At 38.1% G+C, this 26,248-nt stretch overlaps 3 protein-coding genes across 7 annotated transcripts; all 3 read left to right on the top strand.

Moving 5' to 3' along the window:
• Positions 1-1,034: 1,034 nt before the first annotated feature.
• On the top strand, positions 1,035-6,946 carry LOC141608510 (uncharacterized). Its single transcript, XM_074427856.1, has 14 exons — positions 1,035-1,296; positions 2,180-2,331; positions 2,569-3,086; positions 3,162-3,798; positions 3,959-3,999; positions 4,359-4,427; positions 4,568-4,668; positions 4,952-5,030; positions 5,149-5,247; positions 5,338-5,406; positions 5,513-5,562; positions 5,727-5,808; positions 6,080-6,174; positions 6,407-6,946. Exons 1-14 carry the CDS (start codon positions 1,067-1,069, stop codon positions 6,561-6,563), a joined length of 2,379 nt encoding a protein of 792 aa, XP_074283957.1. The 5' UTR covers positions 1,035-1,066; the 3' UTR covers positions 6,564-6,946.
• Positions 6,947-8,050: 1,104 nt separating this feature from the next.
• LOC141606355 (uncharacterized) lies at positions 8,051-13,538 on the top strand. 2 transcript variants are annotated; one of them, XM_074425445.1, is made up of 13 exons: positions 8,051-8,449; positions 9,361-9,775; positions 9,852-10,488; positions 10,656-10,696; positions 11,054-11,122; positions 11,263-11,363; positions 11,695-11,773; positions 11,892-11,990; positions 12,081-12,149; positions 12,256-12,305; positions 12,470-12,551; positions 12,823-12,917; positions 13,243-13,538. In XM_074425445.1, the coding sequence occupies exons 1-13, from the start codon at positions 8,199-8,201 to the stop codon at positions 13,370-13,372; spliced, it is 2,118 nt and encodes a 705-aa protein (XP_074281546.1). In that variant the 5' UTR covers positions 8,051-8,198; the 3' UTR covers positions 13,373-13,538. The 2 variants fall into 2 exon arrangements, with proteins under 2 accessions (XP_074281546.1, XP_074281547.1); XM_074425446.1 differs by having other exon boundaries at positions 12,823-12,934; positions 13,243-13,372.
• Positions 13,539-14,329: 791 nt separating this feature from the next.
• On the top strand, positions 14,330-24,644 carry LOC141606354 (uncharacterized). 4 transcript variants are annotated; one of them, XM_074425442.1, is made up of 14 exons: positions 14,330-14,707; positions 17,633-18,047; positions 18,125-18,710; positions 19,153-19,193; positions 19,960-20,028; positions 20,241-20,341; positions 20,845-20,923; positions 21,029-21,127; positions 21,217-21,285; positions 21,370-21,419; positions 21,583-21,664; positions 22,577-22,671; positions 23,658-23,778; positions 24,301-24,644. In XM_074425442.1, the coding sequence occupies exons 1-14, from the start codon at positions 14,475-14,477 to the stop codon at positions 24,310-24,312; spliced, it is 2,052 nt and encodes a 683-aa protein (XP_074281543.1). In that variant the 5' UTR covers positions 14,330-14,474; the 3' UTR covers positions 24,313-24,644. The 4 variants fall into 4 exon arrangements, 2 of the variants coding, with proteins under 2 accessions (XP_074281543.1, XP_074281544.1); XR_012526688.1 differs by lacking the exons at positions 23,658-23,778; positions 24,301-24,644 and having other exon boundaries at positions 21,370-21,435; positions 22,577-22,591; XR_012526689.1 differs by lacking the exons at positions 22,577-22,671; positions 23,658-23,778; positions 24,301-24,644 and having other exon boundaries at positions 21,029-21,119; positions 21,583-21,626.
• The last annotated feature ends 1,604 nt before the right edge of the window (positions 24,645-26,248 follow it).

The raw sequence follows: 26,248 nt of genomic DNA, 5'->3' as shown, positions 1-26,248 counted from the left end.
TATAAAGAATACTTGAAAAAGTTAGAAAATTGTAACTAAAAACGATGAAATTTCTACAGCTGATTGAGTCACTTAAGGGAAAGCGGAGTGGGAGGAGTATTTTCTCACAAGTTACGGATGATATTTTACTTTTATGTAATGATTTTGAGTCTGTGTTATGGTCACATACTAGTCGGGTCAATAACTGCGTAGCGCATTGTTTAGCTCATATTTATCCTAGGGTCGTTGGTAGAACGGAATGGTCGAATGTATTACCGACGAGTGCTCAGAATGCTGTACGTTTTGATATTTCTATGCTAGAGTAACACCTTTGGGTGTTTTCATCAAAAAAAAAAAAAACGATGAAATTTCCATCTGCCATCGGGGGCGAGCCCTCCCTAGCTCCACCACTTCGGCGGCTTCCGATCGAACCCTTCTCACTTTCTAATTCAAAGTTTTTTCCTAGAAGCCTAAACACCAACATTTATTATGGTACTTTTGTATATCTTGTATCGATAATCTTTTACCTTAAAAAACCGAGTCCAATTTATATATAACTCTTCGAACCTGACTGCCAATCAGTATAGTTCCAAGCCTTCTCATTTTTCACTCCTCAATCCTCACTAGTCACTAGTGGCGAGTCCAGGATTTTGATTTCGGTGTAGCAAAATATATACTCAAGGTAAAATGTATAGATAATTAGTGCGAAGTAGTAAATTTTGGTGTAGCAAATCACAAAATTCTAACCGAATTTTTCGCCTTTGGTGTGGCGGCTGCGACACCGAAGACCTTAGTGGCCTCGCCCCTACTAGTCACTACCGTCTCACAAGTCGCAACCAAAAATATCAAAAAAAAAAAAAAAAAAAAAAAACTCGCAAAAAGAAAAACTAAACTCAAAATTCCGGTTTTTTTCCCTCTACTTTTTTTACTATTGGCATAATGAAAAATTTGAAAGTTTTAGTGAAATTTCGAGTATTTTGACTAATTTACTTTATTATATTACTAGCTCGCTTCCAGTTGAATTTTCGCCTCTGAACTATAAATCCGAGTTACGTAACCAGACAATCAGACATTACCGAATTTTGCTATGGGCACGACGGTAGAGGAGCTCTTGAAGAAGATAAAAAGGTTGGAAGCTGAACATGCAGAGCTACGGGAGGAGGTGTCAAAGCTAATGAACTCCAATGCGCCGCCGCCACCGCCACCGCCACCGCCACCGCCAGGGTACAAGCTTAATGAGAGGCAGTACTTGAATATATCGGATTCTATGGGACGGTGTATTCATATATTCGATTCCCACGGTCGCATTATTTATTGGTATGATTTATGTTGATTATTTATTATTTACTGCTTTTTCTGGAGATTAGTTTAAAATTGGGTGAAAATCGTAGGGGTGAATTCAAAGCCTATGATTTCTAGACTTTGAGTCCGTCACCTCGGTCAAAACGATGGTTGACCTGGTATACGTATTTTGCATGCTATCACGTATACCCTGAGGCCTGGGGGTATGAATTATGATGATTATTGATTATTTGCTGCTTTTTTTTTTTGGAGATTTTGTTCTTGCTAATCAACGGTCTAATACAAAGCCTATGATTTCTAGACTTCGAGTTCGAGTCTGTCACCACAGTAAAAATGGTGATTGACTTGGGGTACGTGATAACTGACGTTTACCCAGGTTCTTGGTAAAAATTTAGTGACAAATGGACAATAGATTATGGGAGGATCAAATTGCCCCTCAAAAATATTACCAAGGTAAACAAATGAATACAACACCCATAAATGAAATAGGTAAACAAATGAATAAGACCCCCATAAATGGAATAGGTAAACAAATGACTGGGATGGACGGAATATAAGGATTGTCTTATAGAAACATAAAGTTTGGTTCATTGAATCATTGCGGCTAAACCAAATTAAACTAATCGGTCTTGGGCTCGGTCTACATCGAATGTTTCAGTCTGGTGGTGGGGTAGGGTAGGGACTAGGGAGGTGGTGCTCTAGGTGTGGCGGTGGTGATTGGGTGTGATTTGATGTATGTGGCTTGTGATATGGATATTAATGAGATCTTTTTCGTAATTTCTATGAGGAACTCTTTACCTAGGCTACTCTTTTACTCGTAATTTGGCTTACGAGAGTGAAAACAATCCTCAATGTATACTTTTGTCATTGAGTACCAACCTGTATATTAATCCTGCAGGAACCGTTTTGCTGAAAACCTGTATGGTTATTCTGCCACCGAAGCCATAGGAAGGACTATCTTTGAACTTCTTGTTTCATATCGTGTAGGGGATTTTCGTAGGGTAATATATTTGACCACACACACAATAATAAAGACAAGAATAACAGGGACACAAATATAACGAGGTTCACCAAATTGGCTACGTCCTCACTGCGGTTGCACTAGGATTTTATTGATCACACTCAGAGATTACAATAAGAGTAATATACACAAGAGACTTAAAGACTACTCTTATTATTACACTTATAACTCACAATGAGGATTTGAGGGATGCTAAGAACTGAGCACTTCATCTCCTTTTATAGGCAGAACTTAGTACTCCTCTACACGTTCTTAACTGTGCAAAGATCACCATTTTCTTCATGCAATAGTCAGGCGCCTACATACATGGACTTTTGCTATCACTAATTTCAAAAGCAATAAAAGCTTGTCGGACCTTTTCCACAATTGTCAACAAAAGAGACATTGTGTGAACACACTCCAAAAACATGGAGGGACCCATTGTCAACAACCCACTATCATGTCAACATATCGAGATGTTACTTTTGCTGAGATTATCACAAAACGTTGCAGTATGGGAGAAACCTGGACAGGGAGGTTCCCTGTCACGCATAAGACGGGACAAATGTTTACAATTTTTGCAACTAACAGTCCTTTCTATGACGATGATGGTACTTTCATTGGGACTATATGTCTCTCATGTGATACAAGACTGTTTAAGGATATTCAAGTCTCCACATCAGATCCAGTGGAAGAAGAGATGGGTCAAGAATTTAGCAGACTCCAGAGCAGTGTGACAACTAGATTTAGCCGTGATCCTGATCAACCTCTGAAAACTGCGATTGCTTCCAAAATAACAAACCTGGTTGCCTTCTGACGATTTTACATAATGATAAAATCTACTTAGTTTTTTAACTAACTTTTGGGTTGGCTGACTTAGGCCTCCAAGGTAAGCAACAAAGTTCGAGCAAAAATGAAGATTGGAGAGAGTAATGTGTTCCGAGATAGTGAAAGTGCAGATAGTCACTTATCTGATGTATGTAGAGAAGACGGGAATTCCAGTGGAGCTAGTACGTCCACAGGAGATCCAGCTGACACGCCTGCTGGAGTTTTCTCGTCGTTTGCTACAGGCAAGGCCCCTGCACACGCTCAGGGAGATTCTGTTGATGATGGTGAGGGCGGGAAACCCGGTATTCACAAGATGATAACTTCCATGGCTGAGGCTAGGATTAGTAAAAAAGCAATGCAATTGTCCGGAAAAGGAAAAGGAACTGAACGTGAATCACCCGAACCTCATTGTGGTAGATTTGGTTGGCAATGGATGCAGAGTGAACAGGATTCTAATTGGGCTCATCCTTCTGCTAAGTCAGAAAGTCCAAAAGGCGACCACAATCGACCCGTAGATAATAATGAGGCCTCAGGGTCCTCCTCGTCATTCAATGTTAACAGCAATAGCAGTGCAAGTAGCTGTGGACGCGACAGCAGCAGTGCTACGCATAAGTTGGAAGCTGAGACTACTAGCTTAGATTATGAAATTGTGTGGGAAGATTTAACAGTCGGAGAGCAGATTGGTCAAGGTAAGCTAGCTGCTTATCCGGCTGTGCTAAGGCTGATTTTGGCTTATATTATCTAGACCATTGCCTCGTGAGTTGCCACTAGTATTGCCAACAAGGATTGACGAATACAAAATTCAATCAATGTGCTTATATCTGAATCTGTTTCCTCTTAATAATGCAGGTTCATGCGGGACTGTCTACCATGGTCTCTGGTATGGATCGGTATGTTCCTTCAGCCTCTTTTTTTATGATCTCTTCACATTCAGGATTAAATTATTTTAAGGAGGTCTTTGTCTGGGTGAGGACAGAAACCTTATATCATCTTAAATGAAACTTAAGCACATCTTACACGTTATTAAGCTCAAAGCTCGGTGAGACACTATCATGATGATTTGGCCTTTATGATTTTAGTTTAAAGTTATTTGGAAACATTTTTAATAAGTAACACGTTACGAATGTTCTGCCATGGGTAGTGATTGTTCTATGGATGACCATGCTAGAAGTCTCCTTTCTTCTCGGTGATTTTTTTTTTTGGTATGATTGCATTTTTGCGGCTTTTTTTATACACTTCTCGATTGCAGGATGTCGCTATTAAAGTTTTTTCCAAGCAAGAATATTCGGAAGAAGTCATACTTTCCTTCAGACAAGAGGTAGTTTACTTACGCTTTCAAAGTTGAGTTTGTCCTTGCCTCCTTGGCGCTGTTGAGGTTTTTTCAATGTTGCTGACTTGTTGCTTTACGCATTGTCCTATACATACGCTGTCTGACATATTCTGTTGATTTTCTGTTAGGTATCCCTTATGAAGCAACTTCGGCATCCTAACATTCTCTTATTTATGGGCGCGGTGACATCACCTCAGCGTCTCTGCATAGTTACAGAGTTTCTTCCTCGGTTCATTCTTAACTTTCCTTTTCAAGAGTGACACATGATTGAGTTTTGTAACTTTTGACTGTTCATGTATTCCATTTTGCCGGTTACATACAATAGTTTACTTACCCTTTTAGGCATGTTTTATGTGACGGGGAAGGAAGTGGGGCTTCCTATCCGACTTGCTTGTGTTTACATGAAAGAAATAAAACGATCAAAAAATAAATGTAAACTATCAGAGGTAGTCAATTCCATTATTCAGTTACAGTAATAATCTTGTTCTAATCAATCTTTTATTATTGTGCAGGGGAAGCCTGTTCCGCCTGCTACAGAAGAGTACATCCAAACTAGATTGGAAACGACGAATGCATATTGCTTTAGACATTGTCAGTATTCTGGTGTCACTACTCTGTTGCAGAAGCACTGTCTGAGATTTGAATATTTGTTTATGATCCTTGTTGATGTCTACGGTTCTAACTACGTTATTTTGAAAACTTAACGCAGGCTCGAGGAATGAATTATCTTCATAAGTGCAATCCACCCATTGTTCACCGGGACTTGAAGTCTTCTAATTTGCTTGTTGATAAAAACTGGAGTGTCAAGGTTTTGATTATACATCCCGTTGTCTTGTCTTCTACTCATATCTCTCAAGTTGAAGTAGGAAATCACTACATTTCTTCTATCTTCTGGCAGGTTGCGGACTTTGGCCTTTCACGCGTAAAGCACGAGACTTATCTTACAACTAAGACTGGGAAAGGAACAGTATGATTAAAACATTACTCCGTAGTATTTTTGTTGGATATGCTTGACAATTTTTATTGCGATGATTGGATATCTGAGTTAATGTTGCTTTTATTTTGGCTTGTAGCCTCAATGGATGGCTCCAGAGGTACTTCAAAATGAGCGTACAAATGAAAAGTATGCCTACAAATATGTAACTGTGATGTTTAATCAAGGATACTTCAGCTCTGTGGTTTTTATAGTGCTCTAAATTGGTGGTCATGTCATTAACTTCGATGGTGAAAACGTAACAGAGACGAGTTTGTATTGGACTTCTGATTAATGATCTTGGCATCATTTAGGTCTGATCTATACAGCTTTGGGATCATACTATGGGAACTTGCCACTCAAAGGATACTTTGGGAGAATCTAAATGCGATGCAGGTATTTATTTTCTGCATAACAATCTATGAGACATTTATGTGTGATATATATTTTCTACATTCTTTCTTATTAGGTTTAATAGAAACACCTTTTCCCGTATTGCAAGGGTAAAAATGCGGACATCTTAGGCCTTTGAGGCTTGTACATACAGCCAGAGACGTGCCTTCATGAAAGACATTCGATTTATTGTTTGGCTTGAAATTTATGTCATCCTGTTTGTACTTTGTAGCATAGTTCGTTGTAATCTTTAATGTATTTTTGCTGCATGCAGGTGATAGGAGCTGTGGGTTTTATGAATCAAAGGTTAGATATACCACAGGACGTGGATCCAATGTGGGCCTCTATGATCGAGAGTTGCTGGCACAGGTTCTTTTTCTTCTGCTGTCTTCTGTCTTATAATCTGATGATGTAGTGTTCTTAAAGCCTCGAAGCGCCAAGATGCAAACCCTATGATGATGTATCCCTGTACCCATAATCCTCGAAATTTTCGTCTGTGTATCTGCAGTACTTGATGATTAGTACTTAGTAGTTCTGACTTCTGAGCTCTGTAAACCATATATTGGAAATGACTGAAATACATTGTTTAATTTTGGTACAGTGAGCCTCAAAGCCGACCTACATTCCAGGAATTGGTAGAAAAGCTGAAGGATATGCAGAAAAAATATGTCATACAATCCCAAGCAGCCCGGGCCTCCGCTTCTGCAGATGTTCCCCCGAAACAACTGCTCGTCAGTGATGTTCACCGAGTAACCTGAACCCTCTCAAAACCCAAATTGATAAACACCTTTTACGTCCTGCAACTCTTTTCAAAAGCCGAGTGGATCAAGGCCTTTTATGACCTGCAGGGCAGATTGGTGTCAAATGAGTTGTAGTAATCCCATTTATATTATCCCGTTTCGTGCAACTCATTTCGAACAGAATTTTCCATATGTTGCAAGTCAAACTGTATAAATGGGAAGGAATATCATCAAAATACGGCGGTGAAGACGCAAGCCAGAGAAGTATTTAGTTTTTTTTTTTTTTTTTCCCAGTAGCGTACATGTGAATATTGCCATACATGTATACAACTACCAGTCGCTGTTGTAAACAAATGATGAATCTCTTCGAAGCCTCGAAGGGCGTAAGTATACTACTACGTCCATGACTTAGAACAGCAGGTATACCACAAAAGCGATTCCTTAGAGCTTCACAACTACGTTGCGAGCTGTTACTCGTCATTAATGGATCTCAACCTGCTAATACTAAACTATAATGAACCCTAAAAACCAAGTTAAAAATAAAATAGAAGAAAAATGAGGAGAGAAATTGATGGAGTAGTAAAATTGCTCATAATTTTTTTTTTTTTTTTTTGGACAAAGGTAAAAAAATTAGATTACGACATAGTGTTCTTGGTGACGTTAGCTAAAACAATAATGTAACTGTTAAAAAAAAATCGCTCATAATTGACATTCGAAAGTTTGACCAAACTTAAACTAAGACCGTATATAATCGCTATCCTGTTATAAGAAATTGTCGTCGATTAGCATGTCCGACCACATCTACTCCGTTCCAATTCTTGGAATTTGAGATGATGGAAATGCACAGAATACCAAAATAAACAAAGCTTATTAGACTGTACTAGGCGTCTAGCCTTATTAGTAGTTATCCACCAAGGAGTAGTATCATAGTACTTCTCAACCATGCAAGCGTAATTAGTTGCGCACATATTATTGTTATTTTCTTCGACCGTTTTCGGTGAATCACGGGCAGAGCCAGGATTTAAACTCACGGCCGGGAATGAAAAACTTTAGTGGAGACGAGCGCGTATGGTATAAAGAATACTTGAAAAAGTTAGAAAATTGTAACTAAAAACGATGAAATTTCCATCTGCCATCGGGGACGAGCCCTCCCTAGCTCCACCACTGCGGCGGATTCCGATTGAACCCTTCTCACTTTCTAATTCAAAGTTTTTTCCTAGAAGCCTAAACACCAACATTTATTACGGTACTTTTGTATATCTTGTATCGATAATCTTTTACCTTAAAAAACCGAGTCCAATTTATATATAACTCTTCGAACCTGACTGCCAATCAGTATAGTTCCAAGCCTTCTCATTTTTCACTCCTCAGTCCTCACTAGTCACTACTGTCTCACAAAGTCACAAGTCCCAACCAAAAATATCACAAAAAAAAAAAAAAAAAAAAAAAAAAACTAAACTCAAAATTCCGGTTTTTTTCCCTCTACTTTTTTTTTTTTTGAAATAACGAAAAATTTGAAAGTTTTAGTGAAATTTCGATTATTTTACCTAATTTACCTTATTACATTACTAGCTCGCTTCCAGTTGAATTTCCGCCCCTTAACTATAAATCCGGGTTACGTTACCAGACAATCAGACATTACCAGATTTTGCTATGGACACATCGGTGGAAGAGCTCTTGAAGAAGATAAAAAGCTTGGAAGCTGAACATGCAGAGCTACGGGAGGAGGTGTCGAAGCTAATGAACTCCAACGCGCCGCCGCCACCGCCGCCGCCGCCGCCGCCGCCACCGCCACCGCCGCCACCGCCAGGGTACAAGCTTAATGAGAGGCAGTACTTGAGTATATTGGATTCCATGGGACGGTGTATTCATATATTCGATTCCCACGGTCGCATTATTTATTGGTATGATTTATGTTGATTATTTATTATTTACTGCTTTTTTCTGGAGATTAGTTTAAAATTGGGCGAAAATCGTAGGGGTGATTCAAAGCCTATGATTTCTAGACTTTGAGTCCGTATTGGGTGAATTCAAAACGGTGGTTGACCTGGTATACGTATTTTGCATGCTATCACGTATACGGTATACCTGTGGCCTGAGGGTATGAATTATGATGATTATTGATTATTTGCTGCTTTTTTTTTTTTTTTTTTTTTTTGGAGATTTTGTTCTTGTTTTTCAGCTGGTCCAGTTTAAGGAGACTTCGAGTTCGAGTCTGTTACCTCAGTAAAAATGGTGATTGACTTGGAGTACGTGATAACTGAGGTTTACCCAGGTTCTTAGTAAAAAAATTTGTGACAAATGGACAATAGATTATGGGAGGATCAAATTGCCCTTCAAAAATATTATCAATATATAGAAAGGTAAACAAATGAATAAGACAACCATAAATGAAATAGGTAAACTAATGAATAAGACACCCATAAATGGAATAGGTAAACAAATGACTAGGATGGACGGAATATAAGGATTGTCTTATAGAAACATAAAGTTTGGTTCGTTGAATCATTGCGGCTAAACCAAATTAAACTAATCGGTCTTGGGCTCGGTCTACATCGAATGTTTCAGTCTGGTGGTGGTGGGGTAGGGTAGGGTAGGGACTAGGGAGGTGGTGCTCTAGGTGTGGCGGTGGTGATTGGGTGTGATTTGATGTATGTGGCTTGTGATATGGATATTAATGAGATCTCTTCGTAATTTCTATGAGGAACTCTTTACCTAGGCTACTCTTTTACTCGTAATTTGGCTTACGAGAGTGAAAACAATCCTCAATGTATACTTTTGTCATTGAGTACCAACCTGTATATTAATCCTGCAGGAACCGTTTTGCTGAAAACCTGTATGGTTATTCTGCCACCGAAGCCATAGGAAGGACTATCTTTGAACTTCTTGTTTCATATCGAGATGTTACTTTTGCTGAGATTATCACACAACGTTGCAGTATGGGAGAAACCTGGACAGGGAGGTTCCCTGTCACGCATAAGACGGGACAAATGTTTACAATTTTCACAACTAACAGTCCTTTATATCACGATGATGGTACTTTCATTGGGACTATATGTCTCTCATGTGATACAAGACTGTTTAAGGATATTCAAGTCTCCACATCAGATCCAGTGGAAGAAGAGATGGGTCAAGAATTTAGCAGACTCCAGAGCAGTGTGACAACTAGATTTAGCCGTGATCCTGATCAACCTCTGAAAACTGCGATTGCTTCCAAAATAACAAACCTGGTTTGCCTTCTGACGATTTTACATAATGATAAAATCTACTTAGTTTTTTAACTAACTTTTGGATTGGCTGACTTAGGCCTCCAAGGTAAGCAACAAAGTTCGAGCAAAAATGAAGATTGGAGAGAGTAATGTGCTCCAAGATAGTGAAAGTGCAGATAGTCACTTATCTGATGTATGTAGAGAAGACGGGAATTCCAGTGGAGCTAGTACGTCCACAGGAGATCCAGCTGACACGCCTGCTGGAGTTTTCTCGTCGTTTGCTACAGGCAAGGCCCCTGCACACGCTCAGGGAGATTCTGTTGATGATGATGAGGGCGGGAAACCCGGTATTCAGAAGATGATAACTTCCATGGCTGAGGCTTGGATTAGTAAAAAAGCAATGCAATTCTCCGGAAAAGGAAAAGGAACTGAACGTGAATCACCCGAACCTCATTGTGGTAGATTTGGTTGGCAATGGATGCAGAGTGAACAGGATTCTAATTGGGCTCATCCTTCTGCTAAGTCAGAAAGTCCAAAAGGCGACCACAATCGACCCGTAGATAATAATGAGGCCTCAGGGTCCTCCTCGTCATTCAATGTTAACAGCAATAGCAGTGCAGGTAGCTGTGGACGCGACAGCAGCAGTGCTACGCATAAGTTGGATGCTGAGACTACTAGCTTAGATTATGAAATTGTGTGGGAAGATTTAACAGTCGGAGAGCAGATTGGTCAAGGTAAGCTAGCTGCTTATCCGGCTGTGCTAAGCCTGATTTTGGCTTATATTATCTAGATTCTAGACCATTGCCTCGTGAGTTGCCACTAGTATTGCCAACAAGGATTGACGAATACAAAATTCAATCAATGTGCTTATATCTGAATCTGTTTCCTCTTAATAATGCAGGTTCATGCGGGACTGTCTACCACGGTCTCTGGTATGGATCGGTATGTTCCTTCAGCCTCTTTTTTTATGATCTCTTCACATTCAGGATTAAATTATTTTAAGAAGGTCTTTGTCTGGGTGAGGACAGAAACCTTATATCATCTTAAATGAAACTTAAGCACATCTTACACGTTATTAAGCTCAAAGCTCGGTGAGACACTATCATGATGATCTGGCCTTTATGATTTTAGTTTAAAGTTATTTGGAAACATTTTTAATAAGTAACACGTTACGAATGTTCTGCCATGGGTAGTGATTGTTCTATGGATGACCATGCTAGAAGTCTCCTTTCTTCTCGGTGATTTTTTTTTGGTATGATTGCATTTGTTGCGGCTTTTTTATACACTTCTCGATTGCAGGATGTCGCTATTAAAGTTTTTTCCAAGCAAGAATATTCGGAAGAAGTCATACTTTCCTTCAGACAAGAGGTAGTTTACTTACGGTTTCAAAGTTGAGTTTGTCCTTGCCTCCTTGGCGCTGTTGAGGTTTTTTCAATGTTGCTGACTTGTTGCTTTACGCATTGTCCTATACATACGCTGTCTGACATATTCTGTTGATTTTCTGTTAGGTATCCCTTATGAAGCAACTTCGGCATCCTAACATTCTCTTATTTATGGGTGCGGTGACATCACCTCAGCGTCTCTGCATAGTTACAGAGTTTCTTCCTCGGTTCATTCTTAACTTTCCTTTTCAAGAGTGACACATGATTGAGTTTTGTACTTTTGACTGTTCATGTATTCCATTTTGCCGGTTACATCCAGTAGTTTACTTACACTTTTAGGCATGTTTTATGTGACGGGGAAGGAAGTGGGGCCTCCTATCCGACTTGCTTGTGTTTACATGAAAGAAATAAAACGATGAAAAAATAAATGTAAACTATCAGAGGTAGTATAAGCTAAGAAGCGTATACATTTTAGCTAGTCATTTCCATTATTCGGTTACATTTAAAAGCCAGACAGTAATAATCTTGTTTTTTTATCAATCTTTTATTATTGTGCAGGGGAAGCCTGTTCCGCCTGCTACAGAAGAGTACATCCAAACTAGATTGGAAACGACGAATGCATATTGCTTTAGACATTGTCAGTATTCTGGTGTCACTACTCTGTTGCAGAAGCACTGTCTGAGATTTGAATATTTGTTTATGATCCTTGTTGATGTCTACGGTTCTAACTACGTTATTTTGAAAACTTAACGCAGGCTCGAGGAATGAATTATCTTCATAAGTGCAATCCACCCATTGTTCACCGGGACTTGAAGTCTTCTAATTTGCTTGTTGATAAAAACTGGAGTGTCAAGGTTTTGATTATACATCCCGTTGTCTTGTCTTCTACTCATATCTCTCAAGTTGAAGTAGGAAATCACTACATTTCTTCTATCTTCTGGCAGGTTGCGGACTTTGGCCTTTCACGCGTAAAGCACGAGACTTATCTTACAACTAAGACTGGGAAAGGAACAGTATGATTAAAACATTACTCCGTAGTATTTTTGTTGGATATGCTTGACAATTTTTATTGCGATGATTGGATATCTGAGTTAATGTTGCTTTTATTTTGGCTTGTAGCCTCAATGGATGGCTCCAGAGGTACTTCAAAATGAGCGTACAAATGAAAAGTATGCCTACAAATATGTAACTGTGATGTTTAATCAAGGATACTTCAGCTCTGTGGTTTTTATAGTGCTCTAAATTGGTGGTCATGTCATTAACTTCGATGGTGAAAACGTAACAGAGACGAGTTTGTATTGGACTTCTGATTAATGATCTTGGCATCATTTAGGTCTGATCTATACAGCTTTGGGATCATACTATGGGAACTTGCCACTCAAAGGATACCTTGGGAGAATCTAAATGCGATGCAGGTATTTATTTTCTGCATAACAATCTATGAGACATTTATGTGTGATATATATTTTCTACATTCTTTCTTATTAGGTTTAATAGAAACACCTTTTCCCGTATTGCAAGGGTAAAAATGCGGACATCTTAGGCCTTTGAGGCTTGTACATACAGCCAGAGACGTGCCTTCATGAAAGACATTCGATTTATTGTTTGGCTTGAAATTTATGTCATCCTGTTTGTACTTTGTAGCATAGTTCGTTGTAATCTTTAATGTATTTTTGCTGCATGCAGGTGATAGGAGCCGTGGGTTTTATGAATCAAAGGTTAGATATACCAGAGGATGTAGATCCAATGTGGGCCTCTATGATCAAGAGTTGCTGGCGCAGGTTCTTTTTGTTCTGCGGTATTCTGTCTATATAGTCTGATCCTATAAAAGCTACTATTTGAAGAAATATTTTGTGCATTGCAAGTTCTAAAGGCAGTCTGTTGAGAGAATTTCATTAAACAAACTTGATCCGTCATAATGTATCACTAACCTTAATGATTGAGCCGACGACTTATTCATTAAGCACCACGATGCAAACCCTATGATGATGTATCCTTGTACCCATATTGTACTTAGCAGTACTTGATGATTAGTACTTAGCAGTTCAGTGCTCCGTAAACCTTATATTGGTGATGACAGAAATACATTGTTTAATTTTGATACAGTGAGCCTCAAAGCCGACCTACATTCCAGGAACTGGTAGAGAAGCTGAAGGATATGCAGAAAAAATATGCCATACAATCCCAAGCAGCCCGGGCTTCTGCTTCTGCTTCTGCTTCTGCATTCCAGTTTTGATGTCTCTCAGTTTGTTCGGGAATCCTTTGCGTCTGTTTTAAATTCTTAAGACTTTGTTTTGACTTGGCTTGCTTGTTCAGCTCCGTTGTGGTCTTGTGGATAGTTGTACTCCGACTCGCTGACTCGGCCTACAGATTTCAATTGTTGTACCACTTATTATTATAGTAAGAAGTTTATTTGTTACATAAAAAATCATTTCCAACAAGTATGAAACACCAGGGTGCTAATGTCAGAAATGTAACTCCCTATAAATAACTAACCTGGTAAAAAGGCATACAACATTATTAATTTTGCTGAATATCACAAAAAGATAACCCTTTTTTTGATGGAGGATACACTTATAATATTCATTGAATTTGTCCAAACTTAATTATTATTATTATATATTTATTTATTTAAGTTTGGTGATGTAGCTAATAAATAAATTATTTAATCAAGAAATGATAGATCTTGAGGCTATGGTTTTAATTTTTTAACTATAACTACTCGAATCATCAATCACACGGTAAAATCAAGTGCAAAGAATTAATTTACGTAAAAATTTATGTTAGGGTCTACCAGAGTTGAGAAATAACTCTACACCATGGAGTTTTTTCACCTAAGATACGATAGATTAATAAATAATTTATTTAAATTTATGTGTAGTTTATTATTCTTATATACTACCAAAGTACCGAGTATATAGTAATTCTAAACTTAAAACAATTTCATCCTTACTAAAAGTAAAAATTCCACATGTTACAATGCAAAACCATTTTGTAGAAATATCAAGTCTTGATTTTTGACTTAATTTTCAATTTATTTCCGATCCGATCCAGTTTAATTTGAGAGCCATTTGCATAGTAGTGTAGTATATGCTAGTTGTGTTCCATGCATGCATACGTAACGTGTTACGGACTTACGGAGTATTTTGTTCATCGTCTTTTGTATATCCTCTTTTCCAAGGTTCAACCCTTTGTCTTCTCCTCTATACTTTATTCTCACAACCAAAACCTTCACACCAAAGAAACCTTACTAGAAGATAATCACAAACTACTAAAAATTTTCGATTTTTTTTCGACTTTTTCTTTTTTTACTATATATTGGCACGCCGGATTTTGCTATGGACGCGCCGGTGGATGAGCTTATGGATAAGATCAAGAGCTTGGAAGCTGGCCATGCAGAACTACGAGAGGAGATGTCGAAGATTATGATCTCTAGCGGATACAACAAGCAGCGGCGGAGCTCTCCCGTGCCGCCGGGGTACCAGTTTGATGAGAGGCAGTGCTTGAATGTATTGGAGTCTTTGGGACGATCTATCCATATATTTGATGCTGACGGTCGCATATTTTATTGGTACGATTGATTTGATTATTTGTTGTGTTTTATTTTAAGATGATTAGGGAGCTTTTACCAAACGGATACCTGGTGTGGTGACTTTTACGGTTACGTGATAGCTTGTAAATCACACATCAGAATAATCACCTTTTTATGAGCGAAAACTTTGACTTACTAAGAGCAATAACAATAGTAGTTCTTATTCTTGGGGTCTTCAATAAGAACCCAAAATAAAAAGTTCTTCTATTGCAACTACAAGGTTGTTCTTAATTTTAAGAATTAAGTTCTAATATAAGAACTCAGTTTGTTTATACATGGGAATTTGATGATCAATAAACATGACTTTGAAAATTGAGAATACCAATTATATACTGTATTTACTATTTTCATTTAAAAACTTTATAAAAAATGTCATCTATTGTAAATAAAAGTTTTTAAACATTAGAATTAAGAAAATGTGACATGGCAAAAGAAGAATTTTATATAGAGTTATTCTATTGCTATTACTCTAAGATGTAATCTCACATTCTCGATCTAAATTGAGCTTATTAGAGCAAGTCCAATGGTAAGCTAGTTGTAACTAGCTTACCTTTGCCATATCATATTTTAGGCTACAATTATTTTGAACTACCAACCTACTACAATGGTTTAGCTTAACATTTATACTAGCTTGAATAATGAAAAATGTCAAAACTAAATTGGTATTGGTTGTTTTTTTGTTGTGGGCCCCTTTAAGCTACTAGCTTAATGAAGCTAGTTGCTTAAATTAAGCAAGTTTAAATGGCTAACTCCAATGGTGTAGTCACTAGCTTGCAATTTCTAAAAATTGCAAGCAAATCCCTAAATTACACCATTGGACTTGCTCTTATGAGTCTCTTGTCTTTGACTTGACCACGAGAGTTTAAGTTTGTTTTTATTTTCTTTACCAAGGCTGAAAATAACTTTGGTATTAAATGAGTCATATAACACTCTCATACGGAGTATATGTTTTTAATTGTAGTGATTTAAATTGTCATTTTATAAATGAAAAATCGATATAAAACATCTAATATTGGACTCCAAAATTCACTATCGGATATAGACCTAGCAAAATCCGACACCGATAACCGATCGAAAATATATGAATTGATAACGGATCGAACACCGATATGAAAAACTCCAATACTACCCCAAATCCGACCCAATCTGAATTGATCTGAACTCATTATAATTAAATGATATCCAAATTTGAATATATCTAGACGGATAATAACGGAACCTATTGATCTGTTAAAAATATTTGTTTTCTCATAAAAACGCTTAAGAAAATTATAACTCGAAAATCACTTGAAGGATCACGACCTACCTGAATCGTACTCGAGTCAAAATAGCAAAAACCTATAAAAAGGGTTACTGAACCCAATCAAAAACAAATTGAAACCGAAAATAATCAACACAGCTGAAAGCCTGAAACCAAACCAATATCCTGATTCGAAACCGATCTGAATAACCCCTTTGCTAGGTCTAATATATTCGGACAAACCGAATTTTTCAATTACACAGAAAGGATTAGGGTAAGATTATTGGTAGTCTTGAGACAAGACTCACTTAAGACTACCAATAATCTATCCTAGTCTTTACAAAATCTTAAGTTGAGTATTAGAAATCCAAGACTCAACTTAAGACTTTGGGTGAGTCTTGACCCACCTTAAAGAAAAATTATTGAACAACATGTGTCCTTTCTTTTTAACAAAAATAAAGTGGGTGAAAAAGTAGAGTCTGAGGTGAGTCTGATGGATAATGTATAAAGTCTGGTGTAAGTGTGAGATGAATCTGAACAATTGATAATCTCACCCTTAGTCATTTAGTCCTAACAAGTTATTTCTGTCCCGTTCTAAGTCTACGGGTGTAATCGGTCCATAAGTTTGGGGTAAGTGTTGGTGATTTAGGTGAAATCATCGGCCATTTGGTGTGATCATGGTTTGGTTCGAAGGTGGCTGAATTCGGGAATGCTATATTGTGGATTTTCGGGGTGTGAATTATACACTCACATAATTGATTCCGATTTTGCGATATTGGACTAGTGCTTAAATGTCCTGAGTACAAAATTTATTTTGTTGTGGTGCCTCCGGCCCAGGTGGACCGGAATAGGGGGTCTGCAATGAGTTTTGGCTGATAATTGAAGTGGTTTTCTCGGCCCCGGTCTGCAACGAGGTTGGCTGAGACCACGGCAGAACGCCTGTAAGCGGAATTTGTTAGTTTCTTGACTGTGTTTTTACGAACTAACAGTATTATTTTGTCCAAAAGGTGCAATGTGGTAAATTAGACTTCATTTACATTTGGTGGGTATAAGGATATAGATGTTCTGCAAATCTGCATGTTCATAACCGTCTAATTTTGTTGATGTAATCTTATCCTACAAGAGTATTCGTGAAACCCGGGACATGTAATTAGGGTCGAATAATTCTTAAAGGAATGTGTGTATGTGCGTGATTCTACAACATATCCAAGTTGGGTAATTTCTTGCTTTTTTTTTTTTTTTTTTTTTTTTTTTTTTTTTTTTTTTGTTGTTTACTCCCCAAATTACCAACAGTAGGGTAGGGAGATGGTGCACTAGGTGGTTAGTGGTTTAGACACACTTTAGAGGGTTTGGGGGTAGGGGGATATGGTGATGTTTGGACATGTTATAGGCGGTGGTCGTGGGCAGAAGGTGATGGTGGCAGTTTTAGCGGTGTAGACTGTAGATAGTGCCGGGATTGGTTGCATTGAGTGATTGGGTGTCAAGTTTTATATGGTGTAGATGGCTTTTGAAGCTGTGGTGTGGATACTGATGAGGAGTCTTCGTATGAGAAGTCATACTTGGACAGTTAGACTACTATTTTAATTTGGCTTACGTGAGTGAAAATGAATCGCTCAATTTATACTTTCGTTATTTGAGTACCAATTTGTATATTATTTCTGCAGGAAACGTTCTGCTGAAAACCTTTATGGTTATTCTGCCACAGAAGCCATAGGCAGGACAATCTATGAAATTCTCGTTTCAAATCCAGATCAACTTTCTGCTAAGGCTATCATAGGACGCAGCTGTATGGGTGAAACCTGGACCGGGGTGTTCCCTATCACGCATAAGTTGGGACATTTGTTTCAAGTTTTCGCAACTAACGCTCCTATATATGACGATGATGGTACTTTCATTGGGATTGTATGTATCTCATGTGATTCAAAACTGTTTAAGGATACTCAAGTCTCCACATCAGTTCCATTGGAAGAGGAGATGGGTCAAGAATTTAGCAAACCCTCAAGCAGTGTGACGACTAGACTTGGCTTTGATCCTGATCAGCCTCTGCAAACTGCCATTGCTTCCAAAATAACAAACCTGGTTGCTTTTCTGATGATTTTACATTCTGATAAAATCTAAATTAGTTCCTTAACTGACTTTTGGGTTTGTTGACTTAGGCCTCCAAGGTAAGCAACAAAATTCGATCAAAAATGAAGATTGTAGAGAGTAATGTGTTCCCGGATAGTGAAAGTGTAGATAAGGATGTGGGGGTGACGCAGCGTAGAGAAGAGGGAAATTGCAGTGGAGCTAGTACATCCAGAGGAGATCCAGGTGGCACGCCTGCTGGAGTTTTCACGTCATTTGCTACCGGCAAGCCCACCGCACATATTCTGGGAGATTCTATTGATGAAGGTGATGGGAAACCTGGTATCCACAAGATGATAACTACCAAAGCCGAGGCTTGGATTGGTAAGAAAGCAATGCAATGGTCAGGAAAAGGAAAAGGAACTGAACGTGAATCACCCGAAGATCCAGGTGGCACGTCTGCTGCTAAGACAGAAATTCCAACAGGCGACAACAATCGACCCATAGTAAATGAGGCCTCAGGGTCCTGGTCTTCATTCAATGTTAACAGCAATAGCAGTCCAAGTAGTTGTGGAAACGACAGCAGCATTACCACACGTAAGTTGGATGCCGAGACTGATTTCTTAGACTATGAGATCACGTGGGAAGATTTAGCAGTCGGAGAGCAGATTGGTCAAGGTAAGCTAGCTACTTTCCTTGGCTGTGCTAATTATGTTATACAGCTTTGGGTATCCATTTGTTCCGAATAGCAAAGCCTAAATATCTCCAAACATAGATGATTATCATATAAAGGTACTAGGGGAAGTTTTTCCTCAAGAACTGTGCAATAGTTTTGGGTTCATATTGTGTATAAATTTACAGAATTTGGGAGAGATTAGATGATACTCCGTAAAATTGTTTCAATGAAAAAGATGATTTTAAGCATTGTCCTCTCCTCTATTGTTTGTGTTATTTGTGCGGAATAGTTTTGAGCATTAGTCATTTTCCTTGATAATCTCTGAGTTATTGCCTTATATTATCTTGAGCATTGCATCAGGACATGCCATTAGATTTGCCAAGAAGGGTTGATGATCGAAATTATCAATGTGCTTATCTATGAATCCGTGTCTTCTTAATGCAGGTTCCTGTGGAACTGTGTACCACGGGCTTTGGCATGGATCGGTATGTGCCTTTCAGCCTCTTTTCTGATGATCTCTTTGCATGGCTGATTTTAGTTTAATATTAATATTATAAAGAAGTAACCTTGTCTGGGAGAGGACACAAACCTGTATCATCTTAAATGAAACTTAAGCACATCGTGGGCATGCTTAAGCTCAAGGTGAGGCACTATCCAAAACGTCATAGATGCGCTTTGTGTATTAGGTACACAAGTGATACATACTGCAATCAAATTCTAAAATGTTCTTCTAGTTCTTTCATTTTACCCTTCCTTTTGCCTCATCTTCTTTAGAATCCAAAAAGGGCATTGTTACACAATACTCTAAATGATCTGCAAAAGAGGGTGCACCTTGTGTGCACGAGGTGTGCGACTTGCGCTTTGACACTATAGCTTCTCATTGCCTTGGCGTGCCGTGTGCCTTTCAAAACTCAGTCATAATTTCATATGGTCTTTAGTTTTGCACTATTTGTAAAGCTAATTGCCGAATTTTGGGTGAAATATGAAAAGCTTGGGCTTAGCTTGAGTTTTATCATGGGGATTTCGGGTTTCAACAATATCTAAAGCTTCTAAGGTTGGCCAATACGAAGGATGGTTGTAACATGAATTTTGATTTGGATCCATTTTGAACAAGTAACACACTAGGAATGTTCTTCCGTGGGTATTGGATTTATGGATGACCATTATCATTGATTTTTTTGTATGATTTTGAACTTTGTTCTGCCGTGGGTATTGGCTTTATCATTTTTTTATTATATTTTTCAACTGCAGGATGTTGCTATTAAAGTTTTTTCCAAGCAAGAATATTCAGAAGAAGTTATATTTTCTTTCAAACAAGAGGTATAGTTACTTGTGGCCGTAATTGGGTCCGTCCTTGGTGTTGTTGAGATGTTTTCACTGTTGTTGCTTTGAGTTTGATGTATAGTTGTATTATACAAATGACTTTGATGAAGCGCATTTATTTGGGCCTTCAAGCTCAAAGATGATTATGATTATGATGTTCTGAGTTATGACCATTATGATGTCTGACATATTCTGTTAATTTTGTGCAGGTCTCTCTAATGAAGCAACTTAGGCATCCTAACATTCTCCTATTTATGGGCGCGGTGACATCAGCTCCGCGTCTCTGCATAGTTACAGAGTTTCTTCCTCGGTTCATTCTTAACTTTCCTTTTCAAGAATCATACATTATGGAGTTTTTCTAGCAACGCAGTATCTTTTGATGCTAGTTGAAGTATCTTGTCCTAGTTTACCTTTCGGTTGGGGGGAAGGGTAGTGAAGGATGAATGTCATCTAGTTGATAGTATTGTTGACTTCTTATATGACGGTACCCCAATGCCTTTCACGAAGCGCAATGCAGGTAGATTTAGGAAGGGCCAATATTGAGTTTTACCTGTATAATAGAGGCTGTTTTGGAAGATCTTTGGTGAGACATTGAGCTGCTATGTGGTGAAGAATGATTTTCCGCATATAATTTCGTCTTTTTCGTTTTGCTGCATCCCATCCAATAGTTTACGTTCCCTTTGTAGGCATGTTTTATGTGGCGGAGAGTGAATGTGGGACGCCGTATCTGACTTGCTAGTGTTTGCATTCAGAAAAAACCCAACTAGACTTTAGTAGTAATCTAATTCCTACCAATCTTTCATTATTGTCCAGGGGAAGCCTGTTCCGCCTGCTGCAAAGGAGTACATCCAAACTAGATTGGAGACGAAGAAATCATATGGCTTTAGACATAGTCGGTATTCTGGTGTCACTAGCAATATCTGAGATTTGAATATTTGATTATGATCTTCATTGATGTCTACGACTCTCACTACATTACCTTGCAAACGTAACACAGGCTCGAGGAATGAATTATCTTCATAACTGCAATCCTCCTATTGTCCACCGCGATTTGAAGTCTTCTAATCTGCTTGTTGATAAAAATTGGGGTGTGAAGGTTTTGTTATATACCCCTTTATTTTGTCTGCTATCCATATCTCTCAAGTTGAAGTAGGAAATTATGACATTTCTTCCATTTTCTGTCAGGTTGCGGACTTTGGCCTTTCACGCATAAAGCACGAAACTTATCTTATGACTAAGAGTGGGAAAGGAACAGTATGATTCAAACATTAGTATGTTGACAACTTATATTTGATTATTGGATATTTGAGTTAATGTTGCTTTTATTTTGGCTTGTAGCCTCAATGGATGGCTCCAGAGGTAATTCGAAATGAACGTTCAAACGAAAAGTATGCCTACAAACATGTAACTGTTATGTTTAATCAAGCATAGTTCAGCGCTGTGATTTTCGTCTCATTTTAATCTGATGGTCATGGCGTTAGTTTCGGTGGTGAAAATGTAACAGTAACGGGGTTGTTTCTGACTTCTGATTTTGAATTTTGAATTGTTTAGGTCTGATCTATACAGCTTTGGGGTCATACTATGGGAACTTGCCACTCAAAAGAGTCCATGGGAGAATCTAAATGCAATGCAGGTATTCGTTTTCTGAATAACAAAGCAGGAGCAGCTTATATATCATAGTTATCATAGTTATGGAGTAATACTCTGTGTTGAAACAGCCATCTAGGCAATATCTTTCCTGCATTGTTTGGATAAAATATAGTTTATCAGACGTGTATGTGATCTATATTTTCGACATTCTGAGATCTAGTAGGCCTAATGATGCTTCTTATTCTGCTTAATAGGAACGCCTTTTTCCCGTATTGCAAGGCTAAAAATGAGGACATCTTAGGCCCCAGCTATGCTAAAAATGTCAATGTAATAGTTTGGAAATCAATGTTCAAGGGAAGGGGATGGGAGATAGAAAGAGAGAACGAAAGTGGAGGGACGGGCTGGAATGGTTGGGTTTTCCAACATTGATGTTCACCGATTCTGAATCAGTTTGGAAATGCAGCATTGTTTTCAGTGGCGGATCCAGAAATTTTCTTCTGCGGTCTCCTGCTATTTTTGCATAAAAGTATACCGTAAATTTTATTAGTACACAAAACAAAATTAACGTTTCAAGTAAATTAACAAATTTACTTGTTTCATCAAAGAGGGAGATGAAAATGGATCTTAAACCTTTGTTTAAACAAGGGAACTATGATTTTGAGAAGCCACTCATCTGTTTTCATTCCAATGGAAACAAATAATCGTTATTTTTGGGTTCTAAATTATGATTCTTTATTGTGAAGCAAGTAGTAGTAGTTACTAAATGCAGTTTTCAGTGTAGTTTTCAGTTTGGAACATTCAAAATCGACTCTCCTTATCCTGCCATTGGCGGGAACCCTTAGGGCACTGTGGTAATGTTGTTGTTTAAGTAGTCATCATGCATTTGGTTAGTTCGATATAAAGAAATGAATTTCTCTAGCTTTTATTGTTTAATGACTATTGCTGTTGCATTCAGGTGATAGGAGCTGTGGGTTTTATGAACCAAAGGTTAGATATACCAGAGGATGTAGATCCAATGTGGGCCTCATTAATTCAGAGTTGCTGGGACAGGTTCTTTTTCTTCTGCTTGTCTTCTATCTAATCTGATCCCACAGAATCTATTTGCAGTACTTCCCTCCAATTCATCTGGTTCTTTACGTTTTCTTTTTCTTGTGAATCGTTTCTACAAGCCATGAAGTTAGGGTCATGTAGTGGTTTTGAAGCATGAGAATAATTGCAGTTTATCTTCGTTAGTCGTCTTGGCCGACTTAACGAAAGTTTTGAATTGCCAGCTTTGTTGAGGGTCTCATTCTTACGTTTTCATTTTCTGGGAGGAGTTTTTTAAGAAAACGTAAAGAATCAGATGAGTCGGGGCATGATTTCGTGCCTTCTAAGTTGTCAAGGCACTCCGTTGAGAGAATTTCATTAGGCCAACTTGATCAGTCATACTCCGTAGTAAAATCGCTAATTTTGATTATTACAGCCAATAAAAAAACGACATTTTCTTGTAAATCGTTTGTACAAGCCATGAAGTTAGGGTCATGTAGTGGTCTTAAAGCATGACAAAAATTGCCATCTATCTCATTAGTCGTCTTGGATTTTACGAAAGTTGTGAATTGCCAGCTCTGTTAAGTGTTTTGATGTCCAACTTTCCAAAGTTAGATTCATACTGTGGCAATGTGAATTTATGAAGTACAGTAAGCTATTGCGGTTGCATCCTGCATGCTATTTCAAGTTCTAGCCTCGTAGACAGGGCCAGTGGATATCCTCTGAGCAAAGTCCATTAAGATTGTATATCCGCGTACACATATTGTATCCTCATCTATAGACATAATCCTCTTGTCTGAATATCTGAGTTTCGGTGGGTCTGACACGTACGTAAGTCTGAGTAGCAAGGCTTCCTCTGTGGCTGGCTGTGCAGTTTTATGAACTGTATTTTCATATGGAAATTTTTCGTCTGTGTATATGCAGTACTTGATTTTTAGTAATTAGTAGTTCAGTCCTCCGTAAATCTTATAGTAGAGATGACAGAAATACATTGTTTAATTTTGATACAGTGAGCCTCAAAGCCGACCTACATTCCAGGAACTGTTAGAGAAGCTGAAGGATATGCAGAAACAATATGCCAGGCAATTCCAAGCAGTCCGGGCTGCTTCTGCAGATGTTCCCCCGAAACAAGTTTGATTCCTTCTCTACCTTTGAATCATTTTATGTAGACAACTGTTCTTCCTTGATGTTCACTGAGCATCGCCAACACTATCAAAAGCCAAATTGATAAAGACTTTTCAAAAGCCGAGTGGATCAAGGCCTTTTCTGGACTGCAGGGAAGATTGGGCTCGAAATGAGTTTTAGTAGTCGCCAAGTCCCCACAGTGACTGATACTACTTTCATCCCATGACGACATTGAGTTGGCGACTATTGCAACTCATTTCAAGCAGAATCTTCCCTATCTGTCAACCGTGTTGCAAGTCAAACCGTATAAATAGGAAGGAGAATATCATCCAACTTTGGTGGTGAGGAGTGAGGATGCAAACCAGAAACTATAGTATACATGTATACAACAACCAGTCTTTGTTGTACAAATGATGAATCTCCAAAGAGCATTAGTATACATGAAGTTTATACATATGGGGTCATGGCTCATTTTGTCATGTTTTGTGTACTCCGTAGTTAATAAATACCATATCATATCGGTGGCAGGTAGGGGATTAGAGGAATGCTTCTTTGAAAAAAAATGGCAGGCGCTTCAAGAGTGGTTCTATTGTGGAACAAAATTACGAGAGGAGAGGTGATACTCATGACCATAATTCGACCGGAATCTACATGAACTTGTAAATCAGTTGTGACAAATTACATTGCAAAATACTCGGATTAAGAATGAGTTTGATTCAAATTTGGTGCAACTCCCACAATATTACGTATTCTTTCATGGTGTCCTCTCTTTAGCGCGTGTAATGCTTTCGCAAAAGAGGACTGCATGGAAGTGTATATTCGTCTCATCTACATATACTTGAGTTTATAACGAGTTTAACCGTCTTAAACAAGATCAAATTTGTGCTTTTATAAAAGGCTAGCTAATCTGAATACCAGTGGTCATGTCCAAATGCAACGCTCTATAATATCTAACCTGGAAAGTGGTACACAAGTAGTGGTGGCAATCGGATCGGTCGGGTCGGGTCACGTCGGATCAGCATACCCTTTCGGGTCGAGTCGGGTTTAGGTCGGGTCATTATCGGGTCCGGTAACTTAATCGCAAGGATCTGATGCGAGAAGCTCATTGAACAGTCAAAGTGGAGCACACTTATAGAGAAGCCAACAGAGCAGCGGATTTGTTAGCTAATCGAGGAGTCCTTTCTAGCACTATTATTACTCATTTAGTCTCTCCTTTTAATGATCTACGTTCTATCCTTCGGGAAGATATTTTTGGGGTAGTTATTCCCCGTGTAATAGCTAGTAGTTAAACTCGGGGCATTGCCCCTCATTAGTACCAAAAAAAAAAAAATGTTTTTACCATTAAATTTAGTTTTTAACCTATTATTTAGTTTAATTGTTTCATTATTAAGTCAAACATATCAATCTAAACACAAAATCACTGTCATTTTGATCAAAATTAAGCTTAATAATCGTTGGGTCATCAATTTAATCGGGCCAGCATCAGTGTTAGAACACATTGGATTGATGATGACAAGTCCCTTTATTATTTGATTGTTTACTCTTAGTTGAAATAATTAGTGATTGAAGCAATCAAATGGACTTTCAACAATGATTCAAGATGATCAAGCTAATCAAGGAAGTCAAGACAATGATATTTTCCAAGCCTTAGTCGACATATGTAAGAGTAAGTGTAACATTCTCATTTAAGTCAAGTAATGGCAAAATCATGCAACAAAGATCTGTTGATCTTGTGGTTTCCGGGTACTATCATACGGAGGAGGAATTTCGACCAAATGTTTTTAAGTGTCAAAACTTTGCAAACTTTAAACCTTAAACATTTGAATTTTCAAAAGCTTGAAAATAATCTGAAATTTTGGAGTCACAAACCCACTTGACTAAGCCTCTAGATTCAGAAAACACCTTTTACTAAAATGGCAAAGAAGACTTGTCAAACTTCTAAAGTAAGAAAAACTTTTTGCCATTTTGGTAAATTGTCACATGTTGAGTGTAGAAGCTTAAGTTTTCTGATTTCTTAAGCCCCAAGCCTATAGTCTAACACTTACCATCACTCAAAGCTATCATTTTAATATTGGATTTAATCTTTCTAAGTTGTACTTACCTAAGACTAAATCCACTATAAATAGAGTGTCTTAGTCACATTTATTTCTTAAGACTTCCAAAGCATTTATTGTAAAAACCTTGCAAATCATTTGTGCATTAAAAGCTTTGTTCTTCAAGTGTTTGCAAAACGTTTTTCTGATTTTAAGTCTTCAAAATTGTTTTTCGAAAAAGCTGTAAAACCTCCAAGTATCGATTCATTTGACATCTTTGTGACATAATGAGTTTGTTCCATGATTCTCGTGTTAGATCTTCATTGTGATCTCCATGTTCATTTAGTGAACTCTTGAGATTCAAGATTCTGTAACACCTTGAGATAGAACTCATAAACTCTTGAAGCGGAGTAGCTTTAAGTTTGAGTGCAGCCGGAGTAGGT

Source organism: Silene latifolia, chromosome 10, assembly GCF_048544455.1.
Source record: "Silene latifolia isolate original U9 population chromosome 10, ASM4854445v1, whole genome shotgun sequence".
Taxonomy (NCBI): domain Eukaryota; kingdom Viridiplantae; phylum Streptophyta; class Magnoliopsida; order Caryophyllales; family Caryophyllaceae; genus Silene; species Silene latifolia.
This window is presented reverse-complemented; position numbering and strand designations above follow the sequence as displayed.